At 42.0% G+C, this 23167-nt stretch overlaps 5 protein-coding genes across 6 annotated transcripts; 1 reads left to right on the forward strand and 4 right to left on the reverse strand.

The window, feature by feature from the left end:
• Positions 1-1770: 1770 nt before the first annotated feature.
• Positions 1771-7220, reverse strand: LOC131271581 (protein scarlet-like). Of its 2 annotated transcripts, none has more exons than XM_058273064.1 (7): positions 7124-7220; positions 6375-6655; positions 5413-6314; positions 3214-3441; positions 2887-3128; positions 2686-2786; positions 1771-2596 (listed from the first exon to the last, which is right to left on the reverse strand). In XM_058273064.1, exons 2-7 carry the CDS (start codon positions 6625-6627, stop codon positions 2424-2426), a joined length of 1899 nt encoding a protein of 632 aa, XP_058129047.1. In that variant the 5' UTR covers positions 6628-6655; positions 7124-7220; the 3' UTR covers positions 1771-2423. The 2 variants fall into 2 exon arrangements, with proteins under 2 accessions (XP_058129047.1, XP_058129046.1); XM_058273063.1 differs by having other exon boundaries at positions 7120-7210.
• A 2928-nt stretch (positions 7221-10148) lies between these two features.
• LOC131272702 (uncharacterized) lies at positions 10149-11338 on the reverse strand. The gene has a single exon (XM_058274532.1). The coding sequence runs from the start codon at positions 11300-11302 to the stop codon at positions 10178-10180; it is 1125 nt and encodes a 374-aa protein (XP_058130515.1). The 5' UTR covers positions 11303-11338; the 3' UTR covers positions 10149-10177.
• A 2434-nt stretch (positions 11339-13772) lies between these two features.
• LOC131260692 (myelin expression factor 2) lies at positions 13773-19109 on the forward strand. The gene is made up of 6 exons (XM_058262485.1): positions 13773-13904; positions 14125-14721; positions 15418-15673; positions 16720-17610; positions 17695-17830; positions 17915-19109. Exons 2-6 carry the CDS (start codon positions 14270-14272, stop codon positions 17968-17970), a joined length of 1791 nt encoding a protein of 596 aa, XP_058118468.1. The 5' UTR covers positions 13773-13904; positions 14125-14269; the 3' UTR covers positions 17971-19109.
• Positions 19110-19132: 23 nt separating this feature from the next.
• LOC131260693 (JNK1/MAPK8-associated membrane protein) lies at positions 19133-20381 on the reverse strand. The gene is made up of 4 exons (XM_058262486.1): positions 20088-20381; positions 19635-20017; positions 19433-19567; positions 19133-19361 (listed from the first exon to the last, which is right to left on the reverse strand). Exons 1-4 carry the CDS (start codon positions 20321-20323, stop codon positions 19222-19224), a joined length of 894 nt encoding a protein of 297 aa, XP_058118469.1. The 5' UTR covers positions 20324-20381; the 3' UTR covers positions 19133-19221.
• Positions 20382-20589: 208 nt separating this feature from the next.
• Positions 20590-22864, reverse strand: LOC131272480 (uncharacterized). The gene is made up of 2 exons (XM_058274223.1): positions 22784-22864; positions 20590-22709 (listed from the first exon to the last, which is right to left on the reverse strand). Exons 1-2 carry the CDS (start codon positions 22797-22799, stop codon positions 20899-20901), a joined length of 1827 nt encoding a protein of 608 aa, XP_058130206.1. The 5' UTR covers positions 22800-22864; the 3' UTR covers positions 20590-20898.
• Between the last annotated feature and the right edge of the window lie 303 nt (positions 22865-23167).

Consider the following 23167-nt stretch of genomic DNA (forward strand, 5'->3'; position numbering starts at 1 on the left):
GCTATTAAAATATTTCGAAACCTTTCTATAAGTTCTGTTTCTATTTGCAAAATGTCGCTCAATTTTTCTATGTTTGAATAAGGCTAACGTTTCCCGTCGTACTATTTCCACCCATTTGCCTTGGTTCATCTACTTTAACACCAAATTTTTGTACATCTTTTCCAATACAACTTTTTTCGATCAATGTGCATGTTTTTTTTATAATTTTTAGTAACCTTCCATTTTTTAAATTCAATTCTGTACGAAATTTGAAGCAAGCATTCGAAAAATCTCATCCAACAGTGCAGTGGAGATATTCCATTAGATAAATTCTCAGGATTTGGAATAAATCCATTTTCTAAGTGCTCTACACTGTTCATTTCTGTTGGTTTTGCACCATGTTTGCATGGACAGAGTGTCGGTTGAATATGCCAATTTTTTCTATCAATTAAACTCATATAAAGTGAATGGTTTACCGCCACATAACATGTTTCATTTAGCTGAATTGTATAAAGAACTAACCTGGTTATTTGGCTTTTGATTCCGTCTACTGTTTGTATAACTTTTTCTTTTGACTCTCTCGCAAATTCAATGCCCCACGACGACAATAATACGATGCTTAGTGAATCACACAAAGAAGATGAAAGGTGTCGCAAGATTTCTGCTTTTTGCATTTCAATTATTCTACACGCAGTGTGATTCACCAACTCTTGAAGATTAACTTCAACTTTTACAGGTAAGGGTACAAACAGAACAAAATGTTAGTGTAAGGTACATTATTAATAGGAATTTTGGGTATGGTAGCTGGAATATGGGTTTGTGAGCTGTAGAACAAGAAAAAGCGACCTAATGCATTCAAAGCAAACCAAACCAAATTTCATTCTTTGCCATTGACTTGGCTTGTCTTTCCCCTTTTACGTGATGTTCAACCACTACCCTGCTTCACATTTTTATGATACGATCATCGACCTATATTTCATTGAATGAGAATTTCAAATATTTCTTACCACACACGATGCGGTATATGGGATGATGGAGACGCCTAGTAGGTGGTAGACTATAAACTTCACATACAAAGTTCAAAAAAACAGGTAAAGTTCGCGCGTATATGCAAAAAAAAACAAGATTTATTGTTACAATACATTCTAGACTATAAGTGGGTATGCAACATATTACAATCTTTTACAATCCTTAGCGATGGCGTAAGGTTAAAAACAGAAAATTGAAAAATTTTCTAGGAGTTTTGCGAAACAATGCTTAATATTTTGTGACATTCAATTTCAATTTACTCAAACTGTCAACACTTTTAAAGCCTGATAATATACCTTTCTAAAACAGTGCTTGAAATTCGAATCCGGCCATTATTATAGGAGTTACAGACCTTCTAAGTTGATGGATTTTTTTCAATTTTTCGCGCAATATTTTCACAAATCTTGACTTTGACGGGCTGTTTCTCAGAACCTGGAAGAACAGAGGCTCTAGTTTTTGGGTCATTTCTTAGTTTCATCTTTTAGTTTAAGAAAACATATCTCATTTTTCTGAAATCCAAAAATGAATTTTTGATTTTTATCCCGGCTTCGCTCCATCGTGCATCGGCGTGAGAAATACCAGAATGGTACATTTCAACCATAGCTTTTCGATTATTATGAATATCAATTCATAGTCACATGTTTGTTTTTCCATTTAGGTGAAGTATTTCCATTTTTGATTTGAATATAAAATTCCTACAGTGACTTTGTTAACAATTTTTACAAGATCATAATTAATCCAGTGAAAACTATTTTTACGGAACGACTTTTATTGTAGCCAAAATAATGTGAAATATAACATAAATACAAAATAATCTCGAAATTCTTTCACTTTTGTATCAGCACTTTTGTTAGCAAAAACCATTATCTTAGGTACCCATTAGTTTCATTTGTTCCTTAATTCATCAAAGTTTCTTTTAAGTTGCTGAAAAAATTAAACGTTGATTTAAATTAAACATTCCCTTGATATTTGTGCAATTATTTGCCTCCTTCGTAGAATAGCCCTTTCTTTATTCACACTATTATATTAGAGCTTATCACGAGTTGTGGTTTCTGAGACGGTTCAATTTCGCAAGCTTGTAACTACAAAGACATTATAGCCGTAAAACTACCCGCCATACAGTTTAATTTTACTGTCAATTACATCCTAACGTGAACAGTTGAGCAATCAAACGGTTTTCTTAAAACTACACTGACAAATAGCAAAACATTCAAAAGCCAACACACGTTGGATGATAAGCTATCAATCGAGAAGCTACTGCTGCCCGTCGTATGCATTGTTAGTGACCTTTCGATTAAATACTGCACATAAAATTAACGCACATTTATCCTTATTCGATAGTAAGCATTATGGAATACGAAGGTAATATAAAACATATGTATGTATATATAGACAATCACGTCATCGAACACATGTCAGTTTCGGGAGACTCGTCGCGCCAAGCAGACCAACGCTAGGATGTGATAGATGAAGTACTGCCCGACTAACACCACAAAGTCCGTCCTCAGGTGGGAGCTGCTGAAGGAGTACTGGTCGAGCACTTGCTCGCCGTCGTGCAGGCACACGCTCGGTAAAATGTCGGAACACTCTGAAATTGCACATAGGCAAAACGACTCAGTTAGCACGTAATGGTTTGGCATCCGAAATCCGGAAATTTGCTATCAAAAGCATACGAACCGATGCTCTTCACGCCGTCCCATTGCGCGATGGAAATGGCCTCGCTGGCAAACATCATCCACGAGATGAACGGCATCCATCGAAGGTACGTTGGCATTGACCTGCATTGTCGTAAAACAAAACCATCCCATAAAAACCACATTAATCGACCAAAGCACCAATGACGCCGGCACGAAGATGCGTTCCACCCGCGAAACCTACCAAATTTTGATGAAGATCCCGGATGTGATCATAAGAATGTAATCGAACGGCACCAGATAGGACATCGCGGACGCTACCGAGGGGAAGAGGTTGGAGAAGAAGCACCCACACGCAATCGACACGTTCATCACCAGCACGGAGGCGCCCACCGTGACCACCAGGCCGAGTAGCGTCGGTCGCAAGTGTGCCACGAAGTACACGATAAGGATGAAGGCGCACGTTTCCAGCAGGATGAAGGGGGTCTGGGAGAGGGATAGGGGTTATCAAGAAAACATTCGTAAGATACCATCGAGCACTGGCTAGTTTCGTGTGGTTTCCATCACCTACCATCGACAGGATGTGTGACACGTAGAACTGGGTCGTCGAGTACAGGTTGGCTTTCTTTTCACGTTGAAATAGTGGAAAGCTTTCCGGGAAAAGCGAGAGGGCGGCGTACATCGGGAGGAACGTGTTTTCCGACACGATGAGAAAAATGATACCCTGCATCGCCTGGATGCCACGCTGCGTAAGCTCGATGGCATCGGAAAAGCAGAACCCAACGAGCAGCGCGATCGCCTGGAAGGAAACAAAATTCGAAGCAAATAAATAAAAAAAAAACAGTTAAAGCCTTGCTCGATTTGTCCAAAAAACCGGAAATTACATTTTTCACGCCTTAACAATCCCGAAGCGAATGAAGAATGCCAAGCAAAGAAGAACGTGGCATCCACTGGGAGAGGATGCCTAACGCTCCAGACCCACCGTACGCGATGGCTTTTTGTGCGCACGATGATTCAAAACTCATCGCACATTATCACTCCGTCGAAGTAAGAAGCCATACCAAAGGTCATGCTGTCAAATTAATGACAAACCAACGCAAAAAAAAAAAACAAATGTAAAAAACCGATGGCCATTATTCGTAGCTTCCTACCAGCAGCTGATGGAGGCGCGGAACCCAGGTCAGTCCCTCATGGGGATCCTTATCGAACAACAGAGCAATGAGTATTGAGGCATGCGCAATCAACCGTTGTTGGCCGGATCGACTTTAGGTGCATCTGCTGTGAAGCATCGTAACCAGCCTCAAGCGAAACTCGATTAGTGCGGGATTAGTCCAATTAAGTCCTTACAATCCCGTCATTTGTCTGTCTCATTTTATTTTTCCGTCGTATTCCGGGTATTGGGGAATCAAGGCCATTAAGTGTTCTTCTTACTTCAATCATCGAAATCAAACCGATTTCGATTTGGCAAAGCAATCATATGCTATGTAATCATTAAATCACTTTTTCTAAAGGAGAAGTTCCTGAAAGGAATGCTATTGGTATTCGGTAGACAGATATTGCAGGACAAGAATCGGTAGGCATTAACATTTTCTCAGCCAAAGATCTTCGATTATCAACAATGGTTTTTGATCATTTTAACCGAACCAAACTTAACATTACATCCCACATTAGAAAATAAGGAAACATGTAAAAACCAAATTTTATGTTGAACAATATTGATTTGCATGGCGTTTGTCGACTGTAAATTTCTTGTTCTTCGTATATCCTGTAATTTAAGGATTCAGGAAATTCAAATTTTACGGTACACAACCAACACAAACAACTTAAATGGAAAGGCAATTCAGCATGTACAAACTTCGTTCAAATGACGGATCCATTAGCAGCTAGAGATGTTTTGAATGATTTTGTTAGTGTAGAATAATGGTCAGTTTAAAATTAAGTTAGTTTTCAAACTCGAACAACAACAAAATTAGCATTCAGTGGTTAGTGCCACGAACGAAATAGTTAAACATGAACGATCGATAAGTGATCGTTAAAACATCGTTCTCATTCATCAATGCATTGATCATTGCCATTCTTGGAAAATATCAGCCATTCAGATATGAAAAAAAATAATTTTTCTTCTCGACACATGCAGGTTAAAACAAAGTATTTTAAAGCAAAATATAGTTATAGTTTGAAGGAGGATGTAATCTGAGACGTGAAGGAGTACTAGAGAAATTAAGGAGAACATTTCATGTTAATAGAAAGTTTGTTCTTGATATAAGATTATACGTGCTAAGTGATACAGATAAGCTGTAAGATATTCCACTAGTAAGTGTTAAGCATATTAAACAGGTATCTAAACTTTTTTCAACACCACAAAGGAACTTGTTTTAAATTATAAATTTTGTGAATATTCTTAATTTACAAGCTCAATTCAATGTGTTTGAAAACCTCCGTATCCAAGTGAAATTGCAACTATGAAAACAAAATTGAAATAACATAAAGACATAAAGACAGGATGATCTATGCTAAATTATAACAAAAGCATCACACAATTGAAATAGTTTAAATTACATCCCATTACATGTATTGCAAAACTTTACACAAAACATGGTCCACACCATAAGAAATTTTTCGACCCCTAAGATGATTTTCATAAAAAACAAATCACAAACAACATTTTACTTAAATTAAATTTAATTTACTTTAAATCTATAAAATAAGAAACTACTAAAAACAAGCATCCCTTTTGAGGAATTATGGAAAGGAATTAAGAAACACTTACGATTCGTTGAATGATTTTGAAATACTGCAACCGTGGATTACGGTGCGACTGGAGCACGTTGCGGTACATCAGCCAGAACAATGTGTAAAACCAGCACCGACCGCCGGAGGATTTCGCGAGTCCTCTATGGAACCGGTCACATTCACCGTCTACGGCCGAACGGTACAGCTCTGCGCCGATCAGCGCTTCCTGACGCCGGGCAGCCTCGCTTGCGCTGTAGTTGTTGCAGATGGTCTTCGGGCATATGGCGCCAGTGGTAAACGGGTTGCCCTTTCCCGGTGGAATGGTGGAAGAGAGCACCTTGATGAGAAAGTCGGCCGTATTGTAACCGTCGGCACACTCGAGTCCCTGCCGGCGGAAGAACTGTACCGCCTCGTCAGGCGACCCGATGTACCCGGTTTGTCCACCGGTTAGTAGAATGACACTGTCGAAGACGTAGAACAGCTCCTCGGCCGGCTGGTGGATGCTGCACAGTACGGTCGTGCCACTCCGGGTCAGAGTGTGCATCATCTCCACCAGCTGGCGGGCGCCGTACGAGTCCAGACCCGTTGTGGGTTCGTCACAGAACAAAAACTTGGGCCGGGACAGAAGCTCCACCGCAAACGCGAGCCGTTTCTTCTCGCCCCCGGACAGTGTCTTGCCGAGTCCGCCGACCCCGGCGATCTTCGTGTTGGCGCATTTCTCCAGTCCCGTCTTGCGCAGGATGTCGGCGATCATGGCATGCTTCCTGCACGCTGATACACCTTTGCCCAGCTTCAGGTGTGCCATCAGCTCCAGGTGCTCCCGGACGGTGACCGATTCCGGCAGCAGCTCATCCTGGTAGATGTATCCGCTGATGTTGTACATGTACGGTCCGATTGGGCACCCGTTCACCCGAATGTCGCCTGTAACGGTCATTCTGTCTGAAAATGAAACAATCAGCGCTTAGTACTTAGCGTGGATCATGCTTTGCTCAACCGTACCACTCATCCGGTAGGCCAACGCGGACATTAGCGTCGTCTTGCCCGCTCCACTTGGGCCCATCAGTGCAACCAGCGTCCCAGGCTGCAGCGTCCCGCTAATGTCGTTCAACAACGGCTGCTGGTCATGGGTCCGTTTCACCCGCGGTACGACGGTCAAGTTCTGCCATATCAGCGACACCTGGTCGAGCGACGTCGCGCCAACATTGTTCCCGATGATGCCGTCGCCTGAAGGTCCTCCATTCCAGACGGACATTATCACAATCTGGGCTTGCTCAAGCAATCTACAAAAACACCCAAACAAGAGCAAAACAAGTTAATCAAAATTTGCAGACAACAAAAATGTAATTAACACTAAAAAAGCGTTGAGCATACGCATTTCGAAATAGCAGAAAGAAATGTGTAGAAAAAAAACTTAGATTATGATTACGATGTTTGTTCTCTAGCACATTTGAAAACACATGTCAAGCCCTAAAATCCCAGAAAAACATCTTTCAAATCATTCCGATTAGTAGGAACATACACTTTACACATATTTCATCATTACCCTGCACTTTTGTTTTGTCTTGCAATGATTTGGTCGTGCGTTGAACTCGTGCGACTGGGAATCTTTTTTCTTAACTACCACAGATTACCCCAAGATTGTATTTTCGTATGCAAAATAAATACATACAAACTACTCAAAAACTCAGTGCACTTCACTTAACTTGCCAAAATTACACACATCATTATGCTTCAGTAAACTCACCTACCCCGCAACTGAGCTGTTCCCCTTTTTTGTCGGGCGGTACGGTTTAACTAACACTCGAAGAGAAAATGCGTACTGTTGCGGTCCTGCACATGAGCCTCCGGTTTGGTCGGTGGCTCGACACTAACTAAGGTTCGGGAGGCAAGTTTCATCCAGTGCTGTGTGACTTATCAGCCCAAGCAGTCCAAAAGTTACTTTCTGGACACCGCCCGATCTAGTTAAGTCGTAACATGTAATCGACTAGAGTTGGTTTGGTGATGGGCCGGGCGCCGCACATTAAATTTGAGCATACCGATCATACAACGTTCAAATAAATTGAAACAGTATCGATTTGAAATTAATAATTACTTATAAATATCGCTTAAAGTACAAACAAAAAAACATATGGTGATATCCTGCTTTCGAAAGAAGTTTGGACAGTATTAAGAGGATAGCAGTGAATATATTAACAACTATACTACTATGTACAAAAATACATACGTCCACAAATCTTTTAATCTTTTAGTAAATTACGAACAATCCTCTCCATGAATGTCGTGAATAAAGCGAGGTATAAGATTTGTTAAATCTGTAAACCCGTTAAACATGCAAATATTTTTTGTCAATCGACGAGAACGAAAACTCTCTATTAAATCTATTCAACCTCAATTCCATTTCAGACGAAATAAATTTGACCGAAAGCAATAAGACATCAATTAAAGAGAGCAAAATAAAAAAAGTAACAACTCATAATCGCATGATTAAATCCAGATATATCAATTTTTTCTTTTGTGAAATTTATTAAGAACGTTAAAGATTTATAAAAACACAACCTACTCTCATTAATTCGCCTTAACCACTGCCGAGGCCATAAGTTAAACTCCTGATAGTCTTATCAACGTAACGGACCCCGACTAAAGCACGCCCTGGCGCGCGTCGTAACGTATGACACATGGCTCGCGTGTCAGACGTTATCGAAGAATGCTAAGAAAAAACGATCATTAACCTAATCAAGAGTTTGGCCAGTCGCGTGTCTTTCCTTTGCCGCCGAATTCAGAAGCGAACGGGGAGATCAATCAAGAAGCTGCTTTCGGGAACCAAAAACAAACAAAACTATGCAATTTTCATTACCATTCACCGCAATAATAAGGAAGCGATGATGGCGGCCTGGCCTTGCATGTGCTGAGTTTTGCTTGCCTCTTGAATTCCCCCAAAAAAAGGAAAGTTCTAAAAATGTTTTCATTTCTATTTTGTTTAAAACAACGTTTAGTGTATTTTAAAGGCAGAAATTAAGATTTCTCTTCCTTTTATTGATTCACTAAGTGTAGTAATTCATTAATTTTAGTCACTCGTGCTAGTGTACTTAAAATACGTGTTTATTCCTCTTTTGAAACAGTTTGAAATAGAAACAGTGAAACGGCGCTCAACAGCACTTATAGAGTATAAGTTTACTTACTTTTTATCCACAAAGCTCCATTCTTATGAATATCATTTTCTTTCTCTTTTGTACAGTAAAACGGATGACTTCCTAATTTATTCAGTTATTCGAAGTCATTTTGCACAATGAATTGCTAAATTTGCACAACAAACTGTTTTTAGATTTTAACTCCGTATTTTTCATGGAAAAGTAACACTTAAGATAAACTTGTTAGTAATCATATATAAAATCTATACCTCATAGCAAACTTTTTAGCACATTTCCATAACATTTTCACCAAACGCTTCAAAAGGGACCACTTTCTTGAAGTAAGATTAGAGACAAACTACCACTTTTCTTGAATCAGTCTTGCCTTATGCATGGTTATCAACTGCGTGGCTAAAAACAAATCGATTAAAAAAATCATTTTTTACATTTTTGTACTTATTGTGAAATGTATTTGTTTCTCCGATTAGGAACCCTATTCTGTGATGCGCTGTGTGAATATTTGTTATTTATGTTTCAGTTCATTCCAGTCTTTAATCAGAATTGCTACGACGTATACAAACGGTTGCCTAATATAAGTACAAAGTTGCAAGACACGTGGTGACGAGGCTCGATCGTCAGATTAGCCACAGTTCTCTATAAACCTAGTATGCGCGTATTGTACGAACGTTCAGCTTTCGTGTGTTTTGCATAATATCAAATACTATAGTCAACAACACAACAAAGAGAGATTGTTTACTAAAAACATACCAAAACTGTTCAATGTCCGCTGTTGTGCACCGTGTCTCTCTCGTAAACAAGCGCACTGAAATTTCCAATCAAATAAAAGAATGTAACAATTCGCGTACTGACGATAACACGTCGATGTAAACCTATTTTTAAGCGCAAAATCAACACTTACCAACAAAAGGTTATAACGTCGTAAAGTTTTTGTCTATTTTCCCTCCTCCCGTTTGCAACTGATATTCCAATAAAAATTATCTCTACAGGACTGCGAACTTCAGTCGGATCGGAAACGAACATTGCTGTAAGCGAACGATTAAAAACGATTCGTAAAGCAGGAGCACTTGGTAATTTGGTAACGTGCTACTCAACTTGCTGGTGCACGCTAGACTGCTTTAGAGTTGTAACTACCGATCTCAAGATTTCGTAGACTCAAAGCGCAGTGGCATACTTTGGTGTTGGCTCGCTCTGGCTGATCCTCTGTCTAGCTCACTATGAACAAATCATTAGCGAAATTTGTACATGATCTTAGGGAACTGTTTGTCTAATAAAAGTGTTCTCATTTCTAGTATTCTAGTTTAAATATAGATAAATAACGATATAATAAATTAGTTATTTTGTGGAAACTTCCATTAGACATACCATTGAATGACCCAATATTATCACCAAGCATAAACGAACTATGTGCAAGGCTAGCGAAGCTCCAAAAACAAACTCGCTAGGTTGCGTACGCCAATCTTCTTGGACTGGCTCCTGTGTGGACTCTCCTTCCTATTGTGAAAAGGAGACTGAAAAATAAAATAAACCATTCTGATTGGGATATGGACACTTATGTTGATAAAATTGAATTGATGTATGATTTCTTTAATTGCAGGAATAGAAATAAATTTTATTGTCTTTTTTTTACTAATTTTTAATATTTTTATTTTCAATTCAATGCTTTCTAAGTCTAGTCATACCAGGCACGCGATATAGGAACTCTCCATCGTCGTCGTAAAAACAATCGTCTAACTGATAAGTGGCACCTTTTTTGAACAACTTTTTAGGAATTCGGATATACTCTTTAATGTCTTCCTTTGTTTTGTCTCTCAAGTCATATGAAGAGTCAGCAAATGCCGGCACGAGGTTTTGTTCATTCATGTTTACGAGCTTATCCACGATCCCTTTCCCCAAATCAAGCTGTGCATGATCGTCAACAAATTTAACATTACGATTTGTTTCGGCTCCTTCTTTTTTTTTCATTTCCGAAATGGTTATGTGCTGTTTATGTTCAATTTCACCAATCAGAAATGTATCCTGCTTCGGTGCGTTAGGTGAAATTAACAGTTCTTTGCTTCCTAGTTCTTCGCTTCCGTCCATGAGAAGCTCCTGCTCTGAATCAGTTAACTGCCCGCTATTTTGATACTTTTTACAGCTCGTCACAATTGCGCTGAATTCACCCTCCGGTAGTGGTCTGATCTCATACAGCCGTTTCGATGCTATTTTCATTTTCAGTTTCCCTGCATTGTCAACGTTACGCTGGACGAATTTATTCAAATGCTGCGCAAAGCCCGGATCGATATTTTGTATGCGTCCGCTGCGGAACATTTGCCAATTTTCCTTCACCGCTGCATCGTGCCGCTCCATCCGTTTGTTATCCTTCGGTTGCCATTTGGTTTTAACGATTTTCGCAATAGTATACCGGTCCGCCGGGAAACTCTCCGTTAGTTTATCGATGCTCCACTCTTCCGGATCAAACGCATGTAGATAACGGATCTGCTCCTTCTCGGACCATGTCAAAAAGTTTAACTGTTTTGTTTTAAAATACTTATTACCGACGATCCACGTTTGTAGGCGATCCCTGTACTGCGCCTGTTCTGCCTCATACTGTCTGTGGCTTTTGTGGACTTGGTGGAAATCGGGCTCGATGTCATCCAGGTTCTCGTACTCTGCGGATTTTGCATCTTCCGGCAGTAACACAGCACGTCGGTCGATTCCAGGATTTCTCGCCTTCCGAACATAATATCGACACAGAAACTTTTGCTTATTGTACACCGTCCTAAATATGTTTCTTAGCATTTCAAAAACTGCTTTTGTAACAAAACCCTGCTCAATTATTATAATTTAATGCGTATGGGCAAGCTTTGAATTGTTTACAGAAATTTTTCAAAACAAACATTTACCAGCTGTCAAAGCCCCTGCCTTTGCCAGGGGGGGGTACATCAATAGTGCTTTCCTAAAAAATCATAAATAATGTTTTATGATTTTCCAGCAAAAATCAACCAACAAGAAATTAATGAAAAATAAACTAAAAAAATACTGTAAATGTATAAAGTGTAGAACGTTCATAAATGTGTTAAAATTCACTACAAAGTGAAACGATTGAGGATTATTGCTTGAAATTAAAGCCTATGCAGAATATTTGTTACCAGCACTGTCATAGGTCAAGATCAATGGAAAAGAGGTCGCAGCATACCATGTAACGAGACAAAAACCGTAAGAAAATGTTTGATAGTTGGTTGAAATTTTGTTTACCTCTTACGAGTAGCCAGGGCACAACTGTAAATTTGGTATGTTTTATCATCATAGCGACAATTGATGCGTTGCGTTCTGGCGCGGCCTGCACGTGAGGAAGACTACCACACTTTCACCAATCATGGCGACCAACAGGATGCATATCCCGTGATTTCACACAGAAGAACAGTTTCTATCCGGGAAACCATGGGTACTCTGATCCCAAATTTCCCATTAACTATTTGGTTTAACCGTCACCCGTTCAACCGCCTACCCGGGTAGTTTTTGGAGATTTGCTTTGTTCTAACTTTTGATTGGATTGACGTATCGGCATGAAATTTTTAGAATGCCTAGAAAAACTCATTTTCTATCGTTTTGCTAAAGAAACAAATTTTTCCAAGGAATTTAAATAATTTTTATTTGCGTTTTTCGGTTGATACCCCTCAAACGTTCAACCGGACTACCCGGGTAGTCCATACATTTTGTATGGGAGACTCCGTTTTCCTGTACTTAAGACTTAATAACTTTTTATCTAGACGTCGGATCGATTTGAAATTTTCAGTGAAGGTACTTGAGAGTGTTTCCAAAAATATTGTATAACATTTATAATTTTAAAAATTCATTAAGTATGTTAATTTGAGGTTCCAAAAAATTTCACCATACACATTTACAACCATTTATCTGTGTAGTTCATATATTTGACATAGAAGATAGCTTTTTCTGTATTTTAGTACTAATGTATTTGCTCGTAGATACTTAACTACTTTAAATTTTTTGGAAAATTGCATAAAATATCGTAAAAATTAATAAACTCACAGTCGCTTCATGCTATCTTCATGCTTCAACTGGGAACAGAGTTTTGTCCGTTATTTAATTCTATTTTCGTCAGAAATGCTGTTCCTAGTAATTCTTCTATAAGCCTGTTCGGTTTTATCTATTCTAAGGATTGAGTTTTTCCATAACGCTCACTTTTACTCAGCTTTTGTTGTACTTTGAATCACACACATAGGCGATTAGAAGCGGATAGATATACGTGTTTGTGGCGTACATTTTCTGAACAAAATGATGTGAAGCATACTTGTATTTAATATTAGATTAAGATTTTTATACCTAAACGTAAGGCATAAATATTTAAATTATCGAATTCGTGTTTTCGAATGAAACAATCCTACTTGAACATTGAACATTTCTAAAACACTTTTGGAAAAAAAATTGAATAATTTTCTGAAAATTTCAAGCAATTCAGCTTCAATGATCAAAGATATGTACAGTCTGTTCTCGAGTTACGCGGTTCTCGACTTACGCGGATTCGGAGATACGCGGTTTTCAAAATTTGACAGTAGATTGGGTTTATTACATCGATTTAAATTCCTGAGATGTACAACCACACGAAAAAATGTGTAAATTACACATTTGCATAACTTACGCTTTTAATTTCGTTTGTTGCAATTTATGTAGTTTGAATACGCTTGCATTGCATTCATATTAATGGACAAAGAAAAATTTTGAATATTCGATGATACATGTACACAATAGCTCGATCTCTTAACTCCTAATATAAACTATGTGTCAAGCAATATTCGAGATACGCGGAAATTCGAGATACGCGGATTTCTGTGGAACGCAAAAACCGCGTAACTCGGGAACAGACTGTATACTGAAATACAGAAAATGCAAACTCCTATATAAAATGTTGAAGCTACACAGGTTTGGGTCATAGATGTGAAGGGTGAAATTTTTTGGAACCTCAAATTAACATAGTTAATGATTTTTTAAGTCTTAAGTACAGGAAAACGGAGTCTCCCATACAAAATGTATGGACTACCCGGGTAGTCCGGTTGAACGTCTACGTATGTAGGTTTGGTTGAACGGGTGACGGTTAAGAGATTTTAGCGAAGATCTCCCACATACTCCCATTTTTCAACCAACTGTCACAACAATGGCGGAGTAGAAAAGCTTTGACCCGACCTCTCTTATTACTGATCTTGGTCATGGGTATGCTGTCAAATGTTTGAAGCGTCGAATTTTTCGCGGACGAGAAACAAATTTTGGAAAAAGGTGGAGTGATAAAGCCAATTCAGCAAAAGGTGCATGTAAAAGTGGTTGCAAAGTTGTTCTCGTGGTTAAATTAAGCAGCATTACTAGCTATCTATTCGAGTTGTGTAAGGTATGGAGTCGTTTGATTGGAATGGACGGTGTTGTGTTGTTTTGCGCCGTGAAAAGGTGCCAACGTAGGATGCGGCGTTTTCCGCCATATTTGATGTATTCGTCCTTCTGCAATCGATGCGGTTCTACTGCAACAAACATAACGAGCGCATTTGGCGCCTTTGTTCGCTCGTCCGCCGTAGCTACTCATCCTAATGGAAGTTTTTCTGTTACCGTTCTAGCGTAATTGTGTTGCCAAAGAAGTATCCGTGTCTCCCGGCGTGGGTATATCCTTCTTATATTCGGCGTTGATTGATTCCGATTCGTTGGCGTGTCGAGTCGTTTCACCTCTTTCACTACCTGTGCGTCGTCGCCGTCGGACTCTGCATGGATAACGACAGCGATCAAAACAATCGCGACCGCTCGCGGCGTGGAGACCGACGAAGCGGGGCCGGTTCCCGTTTTAGCAATGATCGCGATCGCAGCCGTGATCGCGAACGAAGCGACTGCCGACGCATCTATGTGTCGAACGTACCGTACGAGTATCGCTGGCAGGATCTGAAGGATCTTTTCCGCAAGGAGGTCGGTGATGTGTCGTTCGTTGAGCTGTTCCACGATGAAAATAACAAGCCTCGGGGCTGCGGCATTGTTGAATTTGAAAAACCGGAACACGTCCAAATGGCACTGGAAAAGATGAATCGCTACGACATTAACGGGCGGAATCTAGTGATCAAAGAGGACTACGGCAACGAACGGGACAAGTACGGCCGGGTGGTACCGAAGTCGTTCCGAGGCAACGAAAACGACAACCGTCGTCGCGACCGGGACGATGATCGAATGTTAGTGTTACATTTCGCTTCTGATTTTTTCCCCACCATTTTTTCCTGTAGTACATTCATTTCTTCTATTCCATACCACACAAGGAGCCATAAAATGGGTCTTTGATAGGGCTTTTTGTTCATTACATGCTGTATTGTTTGTATTCTGCACGACATAATTATGCCTTTTGTTGCTTGGCTCTCTCATCTCTCATCAAAAATGAACCTACATCACTTATACACATATGCAACAAGTGTCCACCTATCTGATCTCCTAAGATGCTTAGTTAGTCATACCTATTTCATTGTTTACCGGAAACTGAACTTCATTGAAGTTACCAAGTTACTCAGATATTGCATCCGCCTTTGATTTGCTGTCCAACCGATCGTTTTGTAATAGTCTTCGCAACAAATTATCTTCTGTTAAGTATTATGTTTTACTTCATTGGCACAACATCCCCTAGTGGAACTAAGCCTCTCTCGGAAGAGGTACTGTGACCGAAAGACGGTCGGTGGTCAGCTGTATGATCGTACAAATGTTCTTACCTACAAAAGCAAGATGAAGATGTGTTTGTCGTTAGCGCGCTGCAGAATCCTCCGCTGATGAACCATACCTTTTCGTTTTCTCATCTCTATTTCTCTCTCTTTCGTCCTGGGCATTGGTGTGCTTTCCACCCCTCCTTCCCTCTATTTATCTGTATGTTTCTGTATCTGCAGGTCCGGCCCATCCCACGGTGGTGGTGGTGGTGGCGGTGGCGGCGGTGGAAGCGGTGGTGGCGGCGGCGGCGGTCTTGTCGGTGGAGGCCTTGGTGGTGGTGGTGGTGGTGTCCTCGGCGGCGGCAATCTCGGTGGCGTCAGTGTCGGGGGAGGTAGTGATTTTTCGCAGGATTACAATACGTACGGTCTGAGCGTCAAGTTCTTGGAGGGGTTAGGCATTCAAGGCCCGTTGCATACGAAGATCTTCGTCGCCAATGTGAGTATCTAGTTTCACTTCCTCTCAATGATTTTCTCCTTCCCCTTGTTTACTTTCACTTCCGTTCGGATTGTTTCCTTCTCGGTTTATCTCTACACTTACTCCGGGGGATCGTATAAAAAAGGATCATGAATGACAATTGGCTTCGCGTTTGATATCCTTTTTCGTTTGCATCCTTGTGAATATCGTTTGAACGTTTCGACGGAAGGATGTCCTAGTACAGTTGCGTTCGATTCTTCTTTACGTTTGTGAACTACTACCTTTTTCGTACTATGTTTAAAAACATATTTTAGCATCGCATACTTCCTGCTGGCTGAAGAAATTAATTCGTAGGTTTGTGTCTATGGAGACCTTGCCGTTGACAGCTCATCTTGTCAATTTTTTAAAGAATTCAGTAACTATTCGAACTGCAGTCGACATACTTTAGAAACCAGGTAGGCGCGTCTTTGGTTCGCCTTGTATTCTGTTTCAACAGCGAGTGTTTCATGTGCTTTGCGAAAAAGATGGATTAGCTTTGCGCGCCATGCGAACAACCTCGTAACTTCACTTTGTTTCCCGTATCGCTCGTGCGTTCGACGGTGTGTGGTTCACACCGAATACTGTTTCCGTAGTACCCTTTCCGTTTCCGTTTCACCCACCTTTTTTTTCCTCCCATTTCGTAGAGATTCGGTCGGCTCGAGAGAAACGATCACTAACGTTAGCGCGTGTCCTATAATCTAGGGCCTTAGTAGCGGGGCTTGTGGAGCAACAACTTGTTTTACAACGGGGGCATCCTCGAAATGTTTTTTTCTTTCTTTTCTTTCTCTTTTTTGCAATCGCTCGCCGTCTTCGTCGCTCGCTCGAATGCTCGCAATTTCACCTGGGTTATTACGACGGTTTGTTTTCGCTTTCTCTCTCTCTCTATATATCTCACTCTCGCTCTGGGTAACCGTGTGTGGATGTGGTGTATGTGCGCCTGTGGGTGTATGTATGTTTGTATCATCGTATGTATCCACCGCCATGCTGGAAAAATCGCTCGGGTTTCCACACCCCCCCTCGGTACACAGCTCGACTACAAGGTAGACGCAAAGAAGCTGAAGCAGGTGTTTAAGTTGGCCGGGAAAATCCAAAGTCTCGATCTGTCCGTCGACAAGGATGGCAACAGCCGTGGGTTCGCAGTCATTGAATACGACCATCCGGTCGAGGCGGTGCAGGCCATCTCGATGTTCGACCGCCAAATGCTGTACGATCGCCGCATGACGGTTCGGCTGGACCGCCTGACGGAGAAGAGTGAAATGAACCGCCTGCCGGAAGGTCTCAAGGGCATCGGCATCGGGCTCGGACCGAACGGCGAACCGCTCAAGGACGTGGCGCGCAATTTGCCCTCGCTGCAGCAGCAAAATACGGCCCTGCAGAGCTCGGCGCTTACAAATTCCGCCCCGACGCCCGTCCAGCCACCGCTGACGGCTAGTAATCTGCTCAATTCGGCCGCGACAAACAATCTGTCCGGGCTGAACTCGAACCTGGCGGCCCAGCTTAGCAACGTGGTCGGTCTGTCCAATCTGACCGGTGGTTTACAAAATACGCTGCTCTCCAACGCGGCCGCCGGGCTTTCCAACCTAAGCGGTCTCGGTGGGCTCGGTGCGGCGGCGGCGGGAGGCGTTGGTGGTGGGCTGGGTGGTGCCGGCGGAGGTCTTGGCGGTGCACTCGGTAACAGCCTATCCGGCGCGCTCAGCGGGCTTGGCGGTGGCGGCGGTAATGATGGCGGGCTGGGCTCTAGCTTCAACCAGAGCTACTCGTCCGGATTCGGTAACGGAGGCAATCGGGGCAACGACTACGACATGGGCTCTTCGAATGTACGCAACTACAGTACCGCGCCGAACGATGACTACGGTCGCAACTACGGTGGACTAAACAACGGCAACCGTAAGACGTCCGACACGATCGTGATACGTAATGTAGGCATCCTCTAACCCTGAGACACGTCGACCCTCTGCGTAACGAAGCTAAAGCGTTGCCAACTTTCTTTTTCCCTCTTGCAGATGCCTTCATCTTGGACCTGGCAGACACTTCGCGACAAGTTCCGCGATGTGGGCGAAGTGAAGTTTGCCGAAATTAAAGGACAAGACACGGGTGTGGTTCGTTTCGCCAAGGAGCGAGATGCTGATGTTGCTATAAGTAAGCGACCGCAATTAATCCATCGATGGGCCAATTGATTAACGATTTTAATATGGTGTTTTTTACTTTTCATCTTCTTTTCAGAACTAATAGACGGGTCGCGTTTCGAAGGGCGAACGATTGACGCAAAATTCTTTTAAGTGAAGGCAATATTGTTTTCCCTATATCGCTCTAGCAATATTTCCTAAGTTTTCCACGTTGTCCTTTTTATCCAGTCCGCCCCCGCCCCCTAGACGGTCGTCTTTTCTACCGATCGCAACAGCATTACTAGAACCAGAAAAAGAGGCCAAGGTGTGTGAGGAAAAAAAGCAACACTGTTTTTTGATGATCACGTTCGTAAATCTTCTAACCTGTACAAAAACGGTCCATTGTGCGGAGATGCTTTCCAAAATTCGAACAGCACTAAATTCGGTCGATTCCACTCCACCAAATCAGCGTCGATTGATCCGTTAGGCAGTCAGTCAGTCAATCAGTCAGTCCATCCATCTTTGCACGCGTGTTCGCTGGTACTCTGCGCCAATACCTATGGACAACGGCGTGTTATTTTACATTGTCCTGCGGCGGACTAGGTTTTTGCTTTTGGTTTTGTGTTTGGTCACTTTGCTCGGTTGCAAGCAGCGCGCGTTTTTTTCTCACATTGTTTTTGACCGGCTTCAATGTTCCTCCCATCTATAGTACAACTTCTGAGTGGAAATTATTTCTTCAACAAACCAACAGCATACAACGTAGTATAGTAGAAAAGCGTTAAACAAACAAAATACAAAAACTCACGCATACACAGGATATTCGATAGGAACGTGCACATGTCAGATCTTTCTACCCATAATGTATGGAGTGTCATGATCATTTTCACGATTCTTGCGCGGTCCACTAAACCGACCAATCATCGTAACAACCGGAAACTCTTGACCATTTGACGCCGATGCACACAAACTCGTCGTCTCCAAAATGTTACAAACAAGTCCAAGCAGAAGTGGTCATTTGAGGAGGGTGCATTTCTTTTCTATTTCGTGGCCCTGGAAAAAATCTTATAATGTAATGATATGATCTAATTTTAATTGTGTCTTCTGTTGAGCGAACAAGTGACATGTGTAGCCGGAACAATAGTATCCATTCATACCCACATAAGTGCTAGTTTCTACCGATTATAGACAGCAAAACTGCTAGTGTCATATGTTTCACTGTAGGAAACATTTTAATCGCCCGTAAGCAAACGATTTATCGAACCGTAAATAAATAACTTTCAGTTTTATCAAAGTACAAACTACAATAATTAAAACTGTTTTAAAAATATCGTTCATATTGATGACAGATCCGTAATAGTAGGTGCTTTTATTTTATAAATTATCGTTTACTAATGCTAACCTATCACGTGCTGACCGAGAATGTCTCTACTTGAAGTTTTCCGGATCGGTGTACCTTGCGGTAAAAATGTAAAACAGAGCCGGTGCTGGTACGAACAACAGCGCAAAGTAGGAGATATCGTACGGAATCGATATGATCCCGTATGCCAGCAGAACCCAATGGCCCACTGGAATGGAGAAAAGTTAGTGGGATTATTTTAGTTAAACCATTGTCACTTCTTATAGTTGTGTTACTTACGTAAAATTGTCAGGTTTCTCATCTGCATCAGCGACGTCTCCAGCAATACCATTACGTTTTGGTTGATTTTTATCGAAAAATGTAGCGCATTCGATACCACCGAAATCACGATACTTAGGTATGGAAACGAATAATCTGAAATCGAAGCGTACACACTAACTTCATCGTTCATCACGGAACAAATCTAATGGTAAAGTCTTACAAATGAGTCCTCCCGCGACGGCATGGAGCAGCGCCAAGATTGGGAAGATGTAGAGCGCATAGTAGACGGCCAGTTTGCCCCTCTTCGAGAGAAACTTTACGTTCAATCCGGGGCGAATGATCATCATGAAGGTAACGCAGAACAGGTAGAAAACGAATATCATCGTTTGCAGCGGATACACGGCCTCCTGCGTGCAGTAAAGGGTGGTCTCATAATTTGGCGTCGGGTTGTGGAACAGCGTGTACCAATCGGAAAGTTTCTGCACACCGCACGAGTTGATTCGCAGCTCCCAAACGGGATCGGTGAACAGTATAGTGAGAAACGCCGAAAGAAGCACTTCTATGCAGGCACTAGCGTGTAGTATAAGTTCCGCTTTGGTGAAGCTGACGAGAAAAGTATTTTAAAACCATTAGATGGATTCCTACACCCTGAACATCATATTTAATTACTTACGATGAAGATCTCGCATTCAGATCAATACAAAACCAGTGAATAATCAATGGCAGGATGGCCATAAATCCTAAATAGAGCCAATCGTGCGAAGTCAGGTCTTTTTCACACGGTGAACAAACGTACTGTGCGTTCACCCGGAATCCTCGCAGGCAGGCACCGCAATCACTGAGCGAACTGTTGGCCAGTACCGTGCGCCCGCAGTACAGACCGGGACACTTATCCACGGATTTCAACATTCTTGTGTTGTTTGGAATGTTTGCGGCGCTTTAGTTATTCAACTTCTTTTTCCATCGCCACTGGGGCAATGCAAAAACAACTTAACTACTGAATCAAAACAACAACAAATCAACGTCAACCATCCATGTTAGTTACATTAGATTCCGCGAGAGGGCTGGAGAAGGGATTTAAATGGTATTTAAATTACCAACATTTTTGGGACACATTTTCTAAAACATGGTTTTATTTTTTAGCTTAAAAATGTTGCAATTAAAACAAGTAGATGTAGGTTTGATTAATTTTATTGAAATACGCACGCACTTACATTCGACCACGCACTATGAATGCAAAGAATTAAAACTTAATGATGCAATGAATTAAAAATATTTGGTACCTCTTTTTGGGAAAAAGTAAAATGCTATAATCTTATTCAATCTATTTCTTATTGATACGCTAGTGTTTTTGTGCTTCATAATACGTAATACTATCCGGACTAGCTACAGCTAATGGAATGTTTGTACCATGCTAAAAAATTTTTGGTAAAGCGTAGGTGAAAATGAAAACAAATGTCCGAATCCAAAAACCTATCAAGCCCTTAATCATCGCCAATTTCGACGATATCATAGTCGTCGTCGCTGTCGGTAACAACATCACACCGAAACTGTCGATAGATGTCGTACAGGACGTTCTCGGCATGATTGGTCAACGCTAAACGGTCTTGAGTTTCCAGCTTCCGTTCAAACTTTTCGGTTAGTTCCTTACCTATGGCACGTTTGAAATCTATGAAATTAATACTGATATCGATATCATCTGGTGGCCCTTCGTTCTCATCGTCCGTATTGGAAGTGTTTTGTGCCGGCGCTTCACCTGCTTCGGTAGCATTCGCGGTTCCATTTGGAATCGCTTTTAGCTCGGAATCACCTGTGACGGATGTAGCTGTAGCTGGTTTCTTTGATTCACTCTCGCACCCACCGGGAGTGGCTGTAATTTTTGTGGAAATGGGTTCACTGCTACGAAGATTTCCCAATGCGTCCTTGTCCATCGTTGTTTCGACAGGCACATCTTCATCATCACCACCATCATCATCATCATCATCATTGTCGTCGTCATCGTCGTCTTCGTCGTCCATGAAATCTTCTTCGTTATCAAGATCCTCGTCTTCGTCATCGCCATCGGACCAACCATCAACATTTTCAAGGAAATTTTCTATCTCATTATCATCATCTTCGTCGTCCGGTTCCATAGCGTCCACTTCATCACTGGTGGATGAAATCCCCACCAAATTGGTAGTGTCCGGTGCAGTACGAATGGGTCGATTCCAAGGGTACAACGAACTGGCCTTGAAATCCTTCGTTAAGCCCTCACTTTTGATATAGCGTTGGTTCACGGTTTGCATTAGCCCGGCACAGTCGGCCAGCGTAAACGATCGGCTCGATTCCTTTTCAAACTTTGGCAGCTCTTGCTCCCATCCGCTGCAGATATCGTTGAACACGTTAGCCGTCGGCTTCACAACCTGGGCAGCCGTTAGTCCCAGCAGTACGATGCCCAACCTTTTGCAGGTGTTGTGCAGATGCAACGTAAGATCGACCTGTGACTCATCGACGAAAATGATCACCGGTTTGGTCACATTGTTTGCCGTTACGTACTTGTCTACCACCTTGTCCAGGTAGGCGGCGAACGTCTTCGGGGTCACCTGGCCGTACTCGTGCGCTACGATGGCACAGTTTTTCGGGGCGGCTTTCACTATGTCCGGTGGTACATCGCGCCGATACGGGTACACCAGCAACGGCGACAAATGCTCACCGGCGGCAGAGAATGTGTAGAGCATGGTCATTTTTTTCAGCACTGCACGAATCGGTTCCTGCATTTCGACCCGCTCCCGGAACCGCAACTCGTCGCAAAGGAATACTCGGTTCGGATGGCTTAGTATTTCGAACAGGTTCGACTCCATCAGGTAGGTCTCAATGTGCAGGAACCAGTCCGCTATCCCACCGAAATGTTTCCGGTCCTTAAGACGATCGGTGGTTACCCATCGTTTGACAAACTTCTGATAGCAACGTTTGCCGAACTCGGTGTCCTGGAACGGGTGCGTACGGGCGGGGACGCTCTTCTGTACCAGCGCTTCGGCGGCCGTTTCAACGTTTCGCTTTTTGATGGTAAACCCGCGCTTGCAGCAATCCGTCATCCACTGGTATAGCGCCTGCTCCTCCTGCGGATGAAGCTTGCTGATTTTCCCGTGCGTTATGGACTTGAGGTACGTCGACAACGTTGTCCTCGGGACGTTGCACATATATGCCGCCCGGCGGATGGAGGTGCCCCGTTCGATGATCAGGTTTATTGCATTCTTCAAGTCCTGGCGGGTGTACGTGTTGGAGTTCTTACGACGCGGGACGCCATTACTGTCTTCTGTGTGGATGGGAGTGTTTTCGGCATCGGTAGTGAAATATTCAACAATTTGATAACACTGCATATGTTCTTACCTGACATACTACTCATGATGTAACGGTTTTCAGGAGAGAAAAGGGATTGAAAACTACAGGAGCACAAAAATAATAGACCCACAACTCTTTGCCCAATGCAAACTTTGTTGCATTCGCTGGTAAATGCAAACAAACAATTTTCTTTTCGTTTGACGTTTGACAATTGTCAGGGTTGTATCAAATATTTGAAAAGTTGTTGATAATTTTGTAGAGTTCCGAAAACAAGATTTTTCGTTATAAACTCACATAAAGTAATGGAAGAACTAGTCACTTCGCTTGCATTAGTTTCTTTAAAAAATATACTAATAATTTGACTCCAAATCTCCAAACTCCAAACAAGCAATCGTTCCTGACGCAAATATCTATCACCCTGTTGTTTGTTTG

This window comes from Anopheles coustani, chromosome 3 (genome assembly GCF_943734705.1).
Source record: "Anopheles coustani chromosome 3, idAnoCousDA_361_x.2, whole genome shotgun sequence".
NCBI lineage: Eukaryota > Metazoa > Arthropoda > Insecta > Diptera > Culicidae > Anopheles > Anopheles coustani.

Excerpts from the sequence above, each read along its gene's own strand:
- LOC131271581 (XM_058273064.1), bottom strand. The coding sequence starts at position 6,627 with ATGTCCGTCTGGAATGGAGGACCTTCAGGCGACGGCATCATCGGGAAC. Across the intron at positions 2,787-2,886 it reads GGGATCTTCATCAAAATTTG|GTCAATGCCAACGTACCTTC; the intron begins GTAGGTTTCGCG and ends ACGACAATGCAG. Across the intron at positions 2,597-2,685 it reads GGACGGCGTGAAGAGCATCG|AGTGTTCCGACATTTTACCG; the intron begins GTTCGTATGCTT and ends GTGCAATTTCAG.
- LOC131272702 (XM_058274532.1), bottom strand. The coding sequence starts at position 11,302 with ATGCTAAGAAACATATTTAGGACGGTGTACAATAAGCAAAAGTTTCTG.
- LOC131260692 (XM_058262485.1), top strand. The coding sequence starts at position 14,270 with ATGGATAACGACAGCGATCAAAACAATCGCGACCGCTCGCGGCGTGGA. Across the intron at positions 14,722-15,417 it reads GACCGGGACGATGATCGAAT|GTCCGGCCCATCCCACGGTG; the intron begins GTTAGTGTTACA and ends CTGTATCTGCAG. Across the intron at positions 17,831-17,914 it reads AGATGCTGATGTTGCTATAA|AACTAATAGACGGGTCGCGT; the intron begins GTAAGCGACCGC and ends TCTTCTTTTCAG.
- LOC131260693 (XM_058262486.1), bottom strand. The coding sequence starts at position 20,323 with ATGTTGAAATCCGTGGATAAGTGTCCCGGTCTGTACTGCGGGCGCACG. Across the intron at positions 20,018-20,087 it reads CTGAATGCGAGATCTTCATC|CTTCACCAAAGCGGAACTTA; the intron begins GTAAGTAATTAA and ends TTTTCTCGTCAG. Across the intron at positions 19,568-19,634 it reads CGTCGCGGGAGGACTCATTT|ATTATTCGTTTCCATACCTA; the intron begins GTAAGACTTTAC and ends CTTCGATTTCAG.